This window comes from Prinia subflava, chromosome Z (assembly GCF_021018805.1).
Source record: "Prinia subflava isolate CZ2003 ecotype Zambia chromosome Z, Cam_Psub_1.2, whole genome shotgun sequence".
In the NCBI taxonomy this organism is placed as follows: Eukaryota; Metazoa; Chordata; class Aves; order Passeriformes; family Cisticolidae; genus Prinia; species Prinia subflava.
The window spans coordinates 83690240-83705118 of NC_086283.1; the positions used below are offsets into that span (position 1 = coordinate 83690240).

General features: G+C 38.8%; 1 protein-coding gene across 4 annotated transcripts in view; it reads right to left on the minus strand.

Moving 5' to 3' along the window:
- Positions 1-14879, minus strand: part of MTMR12 (myotubularin related protein 12) — a 32692-nt gene that overhangs the window by 8368 nt on the left and 9445 nt on the right. For all 4 annotated transcript variants that reach the window (XM_063423152.1, XM_063423151.1, XM_063423154.1 and 1 more), the window contains 8 exons: positions 13085-13157; positions 11795-11925; positions 11094-11187; positions 8542-8665; positions 7323-7398; positions 4276-4382; positions 2014-2138; positions 13-91 (listed from right to left, as the gene is read on the minus strand). In XM_063423152.1, coding sequence (XP_063279222.1) covers positions 13-91; positions 2014-2138; positions 4276-4382; positions 7323-7398; positions 8542-8665; positions 11094-11187; positions 11795-11925; positions 13085-13157 — 809 coding nt within the window. The remainder of the gene's footprint in view (positions 1-12; positions 92-2013; positions 2139-4275; positions 4383-7322; positions 7399-8541; positions 8666-11093; positions 11188-11794; positions 11926-13084; positions 13158-14879) is intronic.

Sequence of the window (14879 nt, forward strand, 5' to 3'; positions counted from 1 at the left end):
GATAGAGCAAACCTGATTATTTCTAGCCAGTTTGTGCTCTCCAGTAATGAAAACCATTTCACATCAGTTGCCCAGAAGTCTGTACTGTTATCTGCAAAAAGAAGAGAAAAACAAAAAATTGGTTTGTTCACATGTACACAGTGATAATTAACAGCCATCCAATGAATTACCCTTCAGTTATGAACAAGTACAAAACAACCAATACTAAGAAGTCAGCAAATCTCAATCACTATTAAAGCCGACACCTTATAACTAAATAAGGAAGTGAAGTAGCCCTAAAAACACCAGCAGAGCTTTATAGTACCACAATCTTTTAGAAAAAGTATGTTGAAGGTTCATGGCAATGAAACCAAGTAAGTAAATCTGTTGACAAAATGGAAAAGAAATAAAAAAGTTTAATCAGAGATGATGATCTTCATAAAGCTTAACCCAAGGAGGCTGGATTTTGAAAATCATTACCATGAGAGCCAGGAACATCAATGGGTTTTAGAAGTAGGTTATAAAAATTTATGAATGTAAGACTACCTGGAAAACGTTTTAAACATTTTTTGCTGCAACTAAAAAAAGGCATTAAAATACATAAATGGGGTGGCCAAGATCAATACCACAGTCATTAAACTCCTATGAATTTCACTAGGACTTCTGTAGGTTTTTTCAAATGCCACCTAAGTGTCCATTGCTTTTATTTCTATCAAAGCCAGCCAACAAATATTAGAAAGCTTTCACAAGCTGATACATTCAATTAAAACCAGAATAGATTACACTTCCTGCATGAGACAAACCTTGAAGCACAAGACCTACGGTTCTACTAGTGAGAAACCAGATACACACACATCCCTCCTCTCCCCTACCCCTTCCACAGTAGCTTCAATTCCACGTGTTTCTGTGTAATTGCTCACCTCCCAGAGTCTCTCCAGTGTTCAATTCCAGCACATTTACACACACTTCTGTCTCTGCTGCACCTTTCATCTATGCCTCAAATGCACAGGCATACATGTGTTTTATTCCTGTAGCTGTGCTGCCTCCATGCCTCTGCACCTCATTCTGTTCATTACACAATTTAAACTTCTCTCCCAATTTCCTTCACTCTGACCATAGAAACTAGTTCTCCACAGAAGTATTAGAATGCATCTTCAAAGCTCTGTTTCATCAGACATAGTTTTTACCAAAGCCCAGCACCCTTACAGTAAAGAATTTTTTCCTAATACCTGATCTAAACCTGTCCATTTTCCCTTGTCCTGTCATTTCATGCTCTCATCTAAAGTTCCTCTCCAGTTCTCTTGTAGCCTCTTTAGGCACTAAAAGGTTCCATAGGGTCTCTCTGAAACCTTCTTTTCTCTAGGCTGAACAATCCTAATTCTCTTACCCTTTCCTCACAACAGAGGTGCTCCATCCCTCTGATCATCTTGGTGATGATCTAGACAAAATCCTCAGTGTGAAACTCAAATACCTCATACTAAAAGTGGAGTGGAGATTTTTCATCTGAAGAGGTGAGGTCAAATTGTTTCATGACAGCAAAATATTTGGAAAGTCTCGGAAAAAAGAAGTCTGAAAGCCTAGAGCATACTTTCACATGGCTCCCATTTTATTGCTTTCTAGAGCAGAGAATTTAAGCAGCTTCATATGCTTTGAGATGTGACTAGTGTGTAACAAAATCTAGGGCAAAAATTAAATAGCATTCAGTCTCTATTCTTGACAGAGCCCAAGGCTAAAAGGTTGGCCACAAAAGACTGAAGAATCTTGCCACAAACTTCATTCCAGCTAGCGTATTCCAACTAACACTTAAGACTCCACTCCTTCAAAAGTAATTTTCAGGTACTGTGACAGCAATAGGTGGTTAAGTCAAAGAACTATAAACCTTCATTCACATCCCAGACATAAGCACAATCTTCAGTTACATATTTGAAAATCTGCCTTTAAACATCCTCAAAATCAAGACACCAATCAAGAAAATTACTGCACTCAGGAGACACAGTACATCATTGTTATGCTTTGCTTTAAAGTCTGACTTACCTATCAAAAACAGCTGTTTAAATCTTGTATATGCAGTCTGGATATCTTGCAGAGATGGAAGGCTGCTTGACAAGTCATCGAGTTTCAGGAGCTCATAGGGAGGTTTGCTAATTGTCTTATAGATTCTAAATCAAACCATCAAGAGATTAAAGCCTTCTGCTTCACAAGTCAAATAATGCATCAACTATTACCACTGAAGACAAAGTTAACAGGCATGATTTGTCAAAGAGCTGTAATACCACAAGATAGACACTCTGGAAAGTTAGTGACCTCCATGCATTTTTAAGTGCTGTCTGGAAGCTTGCCTGCAGGCTTATAACAAGATTTGATGCTTTTAACCATGACACCAATAAAATTATACTCCTGCCTATTTGTGCAGTTATGAATATTACAAGCACTACTTGATTTCTACTGCTATTTCTTTAGTATTTTCTTCACTAGACACACCAAAATCACTTTACTAGGAGGCTGCTAGAGCTGTATCCCGAAAGAAGATATGGACAGAAACACCCAAACCTCCCAGCAGAAGCTTACAATTTCTCTTGACTTTTGCCAACCAGATTCTGATATCTAGCTGTCAGGTCTTCTACACATGAGTAAAAGAATTTGGATTCAAACAAGATAGGGAAGTATCTTGCACTTCCCTATATATCTACTAGTTTTTTTCCCTTGAAGGAGACAGAAAAAATACCAGGCCAGATGATGTTTGGCTTGGACTCGGAACATTCCCTCTCATTTATGTTCCAGAGCTCAGATGAACATCAACTTAGTAACTATATCTGCTGTCACGTTGGCCTCTTTATTACCAAGACCTGAGAAAAGTTGCTCTAGCCCATACTTCAGAAGTGAGGCCTTGTTGGCACTTTTCCAGGCAGAACAGAGTGCTTTGCTTCCTGCAGGCTGTAGCACAAAAACCTGCTTTAGGTGAGAACTACAGGGGTCCACATCAGAAACATGGGTTACCAGACCTACTGGAAGATGCATTAGATCAGAGAAGTGAGGGAAAGCAGCTGCTGGCTAAATACAGTACTTCTTCTAAATGAAGCAGTAAAGAACTTATGCTGGAAGATCAGGCTCTGAACAGCTTTTTTAAAAAGATAAACTGCTAACTGTAATTATCTGCTCTGTGCCTGAGTTCAGACTATTACTAAAATGGCACTTGAACACACCCTGATGGCCAATTTGTAGATATATTTCAGACTACAGTGATTAAGCACCAGCAAAGAAAACCAGCTGCCTCAAGTTCAAATGGCCACAGAGAAAGGATCAAAATATCAGAGGATACCTTGTTACAGCTTACTGCTAGTTTTATTTACTCTCACATCATGAAATAGCATTAAAGACAGTTCTAAGTCATATAATCTTTCCCATTTCAGGGCAGAAATATTAGAGAATCTGCAGGAAGGATCACAACTCTTTCCTATGCAAATATAATTAATTTTATAAACAAAAACAGTTTTACCAGCCAAATCAGGCTGTTTTCTGTTAGTTCTGTGTGATTGACAGGTCTCCATCTATGAGGAGCAAGGAGCCAATGTTCAGTGTACAGACTGTGCATATGAGTCTGATCTAACAGATGGCTGCTGAGAGAGAAGTTCTGCCCAGGACAAAAAACAGGTTAAAAAAAGCGCCATAATTAAAGGGCAAAAAGTCATTTGCCTGTCATTGCCATAACAGCCAGACAGCTGTGCTCCTTCCCTTAAGTTAAACTCGTCATTTTTCAAACTGCTGAACTAATTTAGCTCACTGCCCCATGTGAAAAAATGTTGTCTGCCTTTACATCTGAAAGCTGCAGTAGTGTATTGCTTAGGCTGTCTCAGACATTTTAGATCACCTTATCCCAAGTTATTTAAGAACATGAACCTAGCTGTCAGAAGGTGGCAGAGTCTTAAAAACTCAGTTAGCAAATGCAGCTTTAGAGATGGAGTCTATATTTCTCTTACCTGCAAAACTACTAAGCCATTAAAACCCTACGGGCTTTGCTGCTGCTTTACCTAAATAACACATCACAGTTTGTACAGATTCCTCAGAAATATGTCTGTATGTACTTCCACACAAAAAGCCTTCAGTGAAGTTCCAACACTGCACAAGTGACCAGTGCCGTTGGGTCAAGGGAGTAAACATCCCACTACAGCAAACTACTTTCAGATATAGAACTGGTTTCCTGATGTGTGAAAAGCTTAAGAGATATAGCATATATGGAAAAAGAGAAGCAAGGTCCATACCAAGCAAAGTGTTGTGGACAGAATAGCTATTACTGACCCATCCAAGAAGGCCTTTTGCATTTGTGAAGTGCTGTCATCCTGTTCTTTGGGAAATGTGGACATTTTGAGAAGAGCAGCACCATTATGGCAAGACCAACACCAAATCTGCAGAAAGACATTTACCAGGTGAGAAAAATTAGTAAATTGTCCAATACAAGGTATTTGCTCAAGTGATTGAGTGATTTCAAAATTTCTCTCTGCTTATGCTTCACTGAATTTCTAGTCTATTTAATACCATCAATAGAAGCAAACTCCTACACCTGCACCAAAATTACATGCCTGAGTACACTATGTTACTACTTGCAAGTTTTAAGTTAGGTTTTACACAGGCACAGGAAAATATAAAATGTCAAATTATGCCAAGACGTTACTTTCTCAACTTTACTCACAGATAAAAAAAAAAATTGATCAAAAAGTCTATGGCAAAATTATGTTGGAATATATGCCACAGCAAGACAGAACCTGTAAGTAACTTATATATATATTATCCACCAGTTTCTATATGCAGATTGTAGGTTTTTCTAATCCTTCAGCCTTAAGATAACTCACAATAGTTGCACTGATGTTTTTCCATGTGAACTATGCAAAAAGAATAATCTAGGCACATGAAATAAAGTATTAAACACTCAACAGCTGAATCAGATGGCATGGTCACAGGTATTTCTTGTGGCAAATCAGTCCTCAGAGCTTCTTACTTCCCCTTACACATGGTTTCCTCATTAATACTTACTCCTTGAAGCTCTCAAGATGATCTGTAAACTTGCATTGAAACAGGGAGTAAGAATCATTTTCATCAGGCATATTACGCAAGTGAAATCAGGAAGTTGAAGTTTTGCTACCAATTTACAGTAATCAAGATGTGCACCTCAGAAAGATACAGAAACCTCACAATCATCAAGAGTGGAAAAAATTACTGTGCTGTCCTTCCATTGCCTTCTCAAACCAATTTAATATGTTCCAGCTATCTTGACACTAGCTTCACAGGAACAGTTTGGAAATAATTAGAAGAGTTCTACAAGGCCTCTGACCAGTGGACAGCTACAGATGTTGTCATCTATCTGGGGATCTGTAAGGCCTTTAACATGGTTACCCACAACATCCTTCTCTCAATATTGGGGAAATAGAGATTTGATGCACAGACTGTTCAGGGATGAGGAATTGGCTAAATGGTCACATCCAGAGTGATGGTCGATGTTCCAATGTCCAGATGGAGATCAGTGATGAGTGGTGTTCCTCAGGGGTCTGTACTAGGGCCAGGACTATTTAATACCTCCATCAATGACATCAGTCAGTGAGATCAAGTGCACCCTCACCAAATTTCCAGATGACACCAAGCTGAGGTGATTTGACAGGATGCCATCCAGAGGGACCTGGTACAAACTCAAGGAGAAGTCCACAGGAACATCCTGAGGATTAACAAGGCCAAGTGCTGGTGCCGCGCCTGGATTAGGACAGTCCCCAGTATCAGCCCAGGCTGGGCATGAACAGACCCAGAGCAGCCCTGCCCAGAAGGACTTGGGGGTGCTGCTGGGTGAGGGGCTGGACATGCCCCGGCCATGGCACTCACAGCCCAGAGAGCCAAACGTGTCCTGGGCTGCATCCAGAGCCCCGTGGGCAGCAGGGGAGGGAGGGGATTCTGCCCCTCTGCTCTGCTCTGCTGAGACCCAGCTGGAGCTCTGCATCGAGAGCTGGGGTCCCAGCATGGGAAGGACAGGGACCTGCTGGAGCAAGTTTAGAGGTGAGACACTAAGATAGACACAGGGCTGGAGCACCTTTCCTGTGAGGATACACTGAAGAACTGGGGTTGCTCAGCCTGGAGAAAGCTTTGGTGATACTTTTTTGTGGCATTTCATTACTTAAAGGGTGTTTATAAGAAAGAGAGGGAAAGACTTTTTACTATGTCTTGCTGTGATAGGACAAGTGTAATGGCTTGAAACTAAAAGAGGGTAGATTTAAAACTACATATATGGAAGAAAGTTTTTACAAGAAGGGTGCTGGAACACTGGATGGAACATGATGCTCACAAAGGTGGTAAATGCCCCAGAAACATTCAAGGCCAGGTTGGATGGGGCTCTGCACCTAGAAGATGCTTTGGTTCATTCCAGAGGGGGATTAGACTAGATGATGTTTAAAGGTCCAAACTATTCTACAGTTCTGTGACTGCAAGATGGAATAAAAAATCCCAAACACTTCTGCTTCTATGTAAGAGCCAGTGTAATAGGTCTCTGACTCTCTGAGGAAAAGTGAACCAAACTACTTTGACCTTTAGGCAGGAGAGTACAATACAATCTCCTCCAAGGACCAATTAACTTAAGAGCACAAAATGAACATGGTTTTCCTTGTCAAGTTTAATGGACATGCAGCAACTAAGGTAAGACCTCACAAGTGAGATTACTTTGCTCCTTATTTCCATCTTCTCCGTCTTACTGGTTCTTGAACTACAAGGCAGGAAGCCAAACCCAGGTTGCTATAGGTTGCAAACCAGTATATTTAACTTCATTTTCTGTTGGACTGGTAGAACTAGTTTTTCAGTTGGGCTACCTGACTCTGTAAAAACATGGCATCATCACAGCCATAGCACTTACCAGAACCCAAGCTAGGTAACTGGAGGTGTTCAGCTACACTTTACATGCACCATCTTCACCTCAATATCCAAACACCATTTCAAGGCCTACATCTCGCCCCAGCCAGATGCCACTCAGCAGAGACTCATGAAAAAAAGGCTGATGGATACACAGTACACATTACGCTAGTAATGTATGTAGGCTATAAGACATTAATAAATGGGAACTGTGAGCAGTAAACACGTATTTTGTTGTTATGTTATGTATGTTATATATGTTTTGCCACATATTACACAGTCCAGTGAAATATGTATTAAGCACTTCTCCTTCCAACATCTGTTTCCCTTCTGTAGATGACCACATATACATGCAAACTGTTAAAAAAAAGTTTTAAAAACAATATGCAGTAACATCTGCAATGTTAATTCAAATTCTGCCATCTCAGTAAGAGTCTTACCCTCAGCCATGCACATATACTTACAGGAATGCCTCTGCCTTCATACTTCAAGATACTCTCTTCAGAAATGCATATGGGAACAACAAAATACAAAGGCAGCCTAAGACAACAAAGAAGAGCTTCTTGGTCTCAAAAACTGAACAATCTCCAAGCTCCTTTTAATGATGGTGAGTGTTCTAGCTCAAATTCTAATTATATATTCACCTTGCTACAATAATCTTTTCTACTAGATAATCCTCAAAGCTGTTCCCTTTATTTTCAGCTGAATAAGGCTTTTTTCCCAACCTCGAGGTCTTAACTATTTTCATTGCAACACTCCCCTGCATTTGCAAAGGTGCAATTAACTGTAACATCTAAGACTGAATGCTAAGGCCACCTTGGTTCTCTGATGCTTTGTTGTTTCAAAAGATACCTTTGCAGAATTAAATGACTAGTTCTGTTTCCATGCCCATTAAGCAGTTCACATCCTAACTCAAAAATGTCATTTAATATAGCAAGGATTTCCAGCATCAACCAACATACTTATGTTCAAGGCCCAGAGAAGCAACAAAGGTAAGCACTTAAACTCAATTTGGGTCTCCCAAGATAGAGTTCTAGAATAAACAGTTAAGATGTTGAAATACTAGTTTCCAAGGTCTGTGAAATCATTCAAGATGTGACTATGAAACAGTGGTAGAAGTATACAATGCCTTGTATACATCCTGAAGGGCTCACCAATAAATGCTATTCAGCTAAACTGGTGGCCAAGCTCAGCCAAACTTATCTAACCTTCTCCTAAAGGCAATACAACTTAATTTCCACAAGCATATTTGGCAGGTTTACTTTAAACCAGTAATCTTTTCGCCACCCAGCCCTCTCCCAAATAAAATGAGAAAATCTCCAGTACATGTAACTTGAAATTTTACCACAGCAAAGGTACAGAACTGAGAAATTGTCATCCTAATGAGTATGACAGAAGTGTAGGTGCCAGACACACATGTTTTCTGTTCCCCACTCCTAGATATACTAGGAAGCTTGATTTGACCAAGGTCCTGAGTAGTCTGAACCTAATGTTGAAGTTAACCCTGCTTGAACCAGAGGTTGTGCAGGATCACCTCCTGAGATTACAAACCAAACTATTCCATAAATAAAAATGGAAAACATATCCTAAAAAACATCCCAAAAAAACTGTATAATCCCCAGCATCAGACGTAGCACTGACTTTTATGAGTCCAAAGTTCACTATTAACTAGGGCAAGCTTACTTTTCAGAGACTCTGTAGCCTTCATTGGTGGTCACTGCTTTGTATTTCACATTTCCTTTGGTCCGCTCCAGCTCATCACGCCAGTCCTCGAGGGTCTCAAACATCACAGTTTGGTTTCTCCCATCTGTCAGATCAATAGTATTAATTTTGCAGACTGTCAGGAACTCTAACACAAAAAGCAATCCTAAGTAAACCTGTTAGTCGCTATTAAGGTAAGCGAGCAGAATCTCTTGTGTATGGAACACCTCAAGTCAAAGCCAAAATGCCTTTGTACACCACACTGCCTCTGTTTCATCTTTAACAACAGCAATTTTCTGTCAAATACTGCTCTGACTAATAACTTCAAGAATAGTTTCTCCTGTAGAAATGAATTAGTTGTTACAGAACTTCCATACGGCTGGGCCTGTCCTCACATCCAGCCTAAAATGCAGGATACTATGCAGCAAATATAATTTTATACTAATACAGATAACTGGTATCTAATCCTGTAGCTTAAATGCAGAATTAACAATCATTCCAAAAATCTTACTACAAAAATTTCAGATATTGCATTTCATTTCAGTTTCTTTTTTTTTTCTCATTAACAGTTTTGCATTGAATAGAACATCTCAGGCACTCAGTAAGAGCAGAAAATCAATTACACCAATTCAATCTCAAAACTTTTAACTGAGAATCTTCCCGGTCATTCTACTTAACCACCTCAGAAAGAGTAAAGACAGCAGCTTGATTTATCCTCAAATCTTGCATAATAACCATGTAATTTATGGAGTAGTGTCAATTGTTTTAAGCACGCATCCTAATTAAGTAACATTCTACAACATTAGCTAACACTGAAATACCAAACAGAACTGTAGTTTCCATGGAAGATACAATAGCAACTTGAAACTTTCCACTGTAAGAAGATAAGGTAGATGAAAAATTTACAGCACAGAACAGAACATTATTGATGAGCTTTGGAGACAAGATTTTAGAGGTATTAGACTGTGAGAGGCAAAAAACCAATTTCTACAGTCTACACGGCTTATCCTCTAATAATTTCATTAAGAATGTCACCTAGCCACTTACTACTGAAAACATCTACTAAAAATAGGAAAGAACTGTGGGACAGCACTTCGATGTTGCTTTAAAGAGTAGGCTTCTCCCAGGCTCAGTCTCTGCCTGGAAAAGCTTGCAGTCTTTCCATTGTTTGTAGCTGAAACAGAACACCGGTTTCAGGTGCTCCTGCAGGAACCACCTGAGCCAGCAATGTGCCCTTCCTTGCAGCAGACAGACAGTGTGCTCCTGGGCTGCTTTAGCAAAGCCAGCACACCAGCTGAATGAAGCCACCACTGCTCTCAGCTGGAGGGCTGTGCCCAGCGCTGGGCTCCTCTGTGAAGACTCCTGGACCAGGCTTAGTGAAGGCCCTCTGTGACCATTAAAGGGCTCACACAGCTGGGATCATTCACAAAAGAGGGCTCAGCAGGGGCCAATTGGTGTGTATAAACAGCGGGAGTGGAAGACGGGAGGAGAGTACTGAAGATGGATCCAGACTCAGTGACTTGACAAGAGCTAGTTATGGACAAGCTGAACTACAGCAAATCCCATTTATACGTAACAGTAACACTTTTCCCTACAGGGAGGACCGAACAATGAAACTGACTGTCCAGAGAGGTTGTGGAGTCTCAATACTTGGAGATACTCAAAACCCAGCTGGACATGACTAAGCTTGATGCATTTAACCCTGCTCAGAAGAGTAGCATATGGACAAGGACATGACTAGATAATCTCCAGAGGTGGCTTCTAACCTCAATAATCCTGAAATTCCTTGATGTATTTTGGTCAGTGTTTGCTTACCTTGCATACATCAAAACCTCTCTCTGTGATAGGAATTGGTGTTGCTGGTGCGCTAAGGATCAAGTTCCTAATTCAAAACTGCACTATTATTTCAGCTAAAGTCTGAATTATGGAATGTGAGAAAGTGCACTGACAATTTGTTGTCCTGAATTTTGCAGCCTAATGTATTATTCAGCCAAGTTTGATCAAGTGGGAAGATTATGTAATAAGTCAGATAGAGGAAACCAGATGCCTTGCAAACCTATGTTTTTTTTTAAATTGGCTGGAAGAAGCATATTGCTTGCAAATAAGAGCAAAAGGGGAAATACTTTCTCATATGAAGCCACTGCAAATGCAGCAATTTCAGAATTAAGAGCAGGAAGTCTGGTTCACAGCAGTAATACAGAAAAAAACCCACACTGATAAAAAAAGCAAAGTATTTTCTAGACGAACCACATGAAAAGCATTTGCATATTTTAGTCACAGTAAGTCTTCAATCCAGGGATGCTACTCCAGCTTGGAAAATTTCTGTGCAACTTCCTGAAGGACACCAAAACCAACAGTAGACAATTTACAGGTTTTTAGCAACATGCCTAACAATGTACTACAAAAGAAAAGTTAATCTTTTGAGGCTACCTGCCAGCAGGACAGAGCCATAAGCTGATCACAAACTCAACTACATACCTCCCAGACTGCTTAATGAACTAACTGTGCAACAAACAGATCAAAAAAACATTTACCTGTGTTGTTTGGAGCAGCTGATGCATAAGAGAACAGAAACAAACGTTTAAGCAGCTTAGGAGTCTGGCTATGGTGAACTATACCACTGACGATCTAAAAAAGAACCAAGAATTAACACCCAAACACACACCAAGACTGTCAGTATAAAAAAATGTCTTTTTTATCAACCCTTCCATCCAGGTTTTAAACAAAATTGATGGGTTCTATCCCCAACAGCTGAGACCTGACTTTTAGGAAGGTTTCTCCATTGTCTGCAAGACACTGTGCCTACTTTGCCTAAGTCGTATTATATATTACTCTTATTTAAATAATGTTAGTTGACTCTTAGTTTGGAGTTCAGACTAACTTGTCAAAAAACCTGAAGTTATCAAGAAAGTAACTCTGTATTGAAGCTTAAGATATAATGAAATTACATGTCACAAATAGAACAGCTTTACAGCTTGCCTGAGCTGGAGCTAATTTCCTGTAGCACCCCCAAGATCCAGGTTTCCTTTAAGAGCCTCTGCCCCTATTTTTTAACTGCTATGCATAATGAAATGTTTAATGAAATCAAACTTTTACTTTCTGTCTTAACTGGAAATTATCAGAAAACACTTCCAAGTTTCAGGGATCTCTCAGAGTGAATTTCATCCTTCCCTCATCCTCACAACACCCAACACCAAGATAAAAATAGAAAAGCAAATTAAGTTACTATACGTACCCTTTTCACTTCCTCTTCTTTTGTGTACCTCAGGCAGAAGTTAAATACTCTAAGGTCTTTACAGTAGATAATTAACTTCTCAGGGTATTTTCTTAGCTGTCCTGTTAGAAGTTTCTTTTTCTCATCATAAACTGCAAAATTAAAAAGTGAAGTTAATATCAAAAAGGTACTTGTATGTTGATAAAGTTGTCCCTGATTTTCCAGAATTCTCAAGAAACCAATTCAAGCCCAAGTTTTCTCAAGACAAAACAAGCATCCTACAATAGAGCCTGGCAAGCTCTTGTGCTAATACACTCAACCTTTGCTTTTAAAACCTATCAATTACTTCATACAAGCTAAAAGGCAAATTTGCAGCAAACCAGTTGTTCAGCGTTCATGTCTGTTCACATTCTGACTGCACACTAAGTTTAAAGTTTCAAGATACATAAAGAACAATTTAGTAGTTTTACCCAAGGGGAAGTCCCCAGACATCTGAGATCATTCTAAGTTCCTTAAAAATAATTTTTTAACCACCATGAAGTCCCCAAGGCAAACCTCTGCTCATTTCTCTTTGAGGATGTAGCATTTCACAACTTCAAGTGCTGCCAGCTGGGCAACTGTACATAAAACATCTCATAACCATCTTCACTGGTCTGAGTTCACTGCTTCACAAATCCACACCACCATTTATAAACACTATGAATACTCATAATTAGTCCAAGAACAAGACTCTTAATAAAGTCTTCCCCTACTTAAAATTATCAGCCCCATTCTCATCCATCCTTTTTAGCAATACTGGCACATCTCTAAGCCCCGATGCAAAGCATTCGACTTAGCTGGCAATTAAAACCTCCTTTTCTATCTGCTTTAATATGCTGAAGACATAATGAATTTCATAAAACAAAGTTCTCTTAGACAAACAAAAAGAATTTTTGAGAATGCAGTACCTGTGCTACTATTGCTCAAATGAAGTGAATACATCCATATTTATAGAAATAGTTGATACATTGGAAGATCCTTGTCTACCAAATTTAGGGACTTTTCACAGTACACTCTCTGCTTTGAATCACTGCATTTGGAAGGAATCATTTTTGTCTGTTGCAACAATCAAATTAATTTAATCAAATAAATTAAAATTATTTTGACAAACTTGAGGCATTAGACTGGGTTCTGATCAATTTCTTATCTGTAATTTCATCACTAAGTATAACAGCCGCTGCTTTTAAAAAATCTATTGGTTTTCTAAAAAGGATGTACTTCAACAAGGAGCACCAGCACCCTAAGACCCCAAGGGGTTGAAAGCTGACTTACCTCCATATATTTGATCTACGCATTGCAGAGTTATGTCATTTTCTCCTACAATCTTATTCTTAAATTGTGGCTCCTAGAAACATGAAAAAAAAAATCACAGAAATGTCCTACTACAGTACCACATTCTGCCAACTAAAGGCTTTTCATACACTGTTTTAATATCAGTATTATTTCTTATTCTAATAAGCTGTGTAAGGCAGGACTGAAGAACAGTAATTAAAATACAGACAGATGCAAGTTGCACACACAATATAGCTTTATTTAATTCTCAGCCATGCTTGACATGTCGATACAGTTTTTACTTTTCAAATAGCTTCAAAGCATACATTTCTATTGAGAGTGACTTTTTAAACTAGAATCACTGCAGTAAACAGGAAATACAGTAACTTCATGTAATCCAAGCCCCTTTATGACAAGTTTCCTTGTTATGGGAACCTGGCAGGAAATACAAAGTCTCTTAAAAGAACAACTATCCCAACAACATTCCAACATTAAAGTCAGATTTATCACTGGGAAAAGTGAAGATACACACACAGCTCAATTACTTTATCTACTGTGTAACCAAACTTGAAGTGATTTGGAGTTGCCTTCTCTTCTACCATTCCATGAGTTCAGTTAACAATGTCATTTTAGTGATGGCACAATTAAACACTATTATTTTCAATATTATTACCAAACAGCTGATGTATAAGCAGCAGCAAATTATATTTTAATGTGAACAGAGTTAACCTTGTTCAAGTCACTTCCAAGTCTGCAGCACTCTGAAGCAGGAAGCTAATACTGAATTTTTGTTAAAAAAAATATAGTTGACTTGGCATGTTATAAACCCAAGGTTCAAAGCCAGCAGGGAACAGAAATTAGCATGGACATTACCAACTTTCCACAGATCACTTGAGACTTACGTCAAAAGATTCTGCAGCTTTGTCTTAATTAATTCCAGAAGGTCCAATAATCTGTACTTGGTTGCAGAAGCCTTAGTTTAATGTTTAAACTGTGTGAAATTTTATGCCAAGAAAATTCTGACTACAATCAACACGTGTCAAATCATATTATACTCATTGTCCTTAACTGTCAGAATCACCTTGAACTTGGGAGCCACTACACTCTCTTTTCACTTCTAACACCTAAATGGACTAAATTATTTCAATGCTTAAGTTTATCAAAAGCACTGTGGCATTACCATTCTCCTCTGACAGCTCAATTTGAGCACCTAAATGAAAGGAAAAAGGATTGAAATAATTTTTAAAGAGGTTTTAACTTTTTCAGTGTTTGCAAGCTCAACAGCACTAGGTTTTAAAATCTTTTCAGTAAACACCAGACTTTGAATGAAAAAATTCAGAGATTTACTGAGCCACGCAATTTTTCAGAGCATTTCCGCTGAGCATTAGCTTACTCAGTCTTGTACAGCCTGAAATGATTCTGCAGATGTAGCTCAAAGTCAAATCAGACAGATGTTATCCATCATCAGCGATATTTACACTTCCATAAATGCTACTAAGACAAAGAGTCAGAAATCAGCCTTAAAGAACTGTTGATTAGTTTTCAAAACAGTGGGTTCTTTTAACTTTAGCTTCACCAACTCACAAAATATAAAAAGTTATAAACTATGTCTAATCTAAGCGTCCACATAAATGCTCACATTGCCTTTGCTTAAAATAGTCACTAGAGCTTGCGGAAGGATCAAGCAGATGCAGACTGATTAAAGTTATTCTGCATCCATTAGGAAATTTTATACATCTATGTTCATTCTGCATCTTTATATAAAAGAAAAATATGATTATTTATGCAGAGCCTG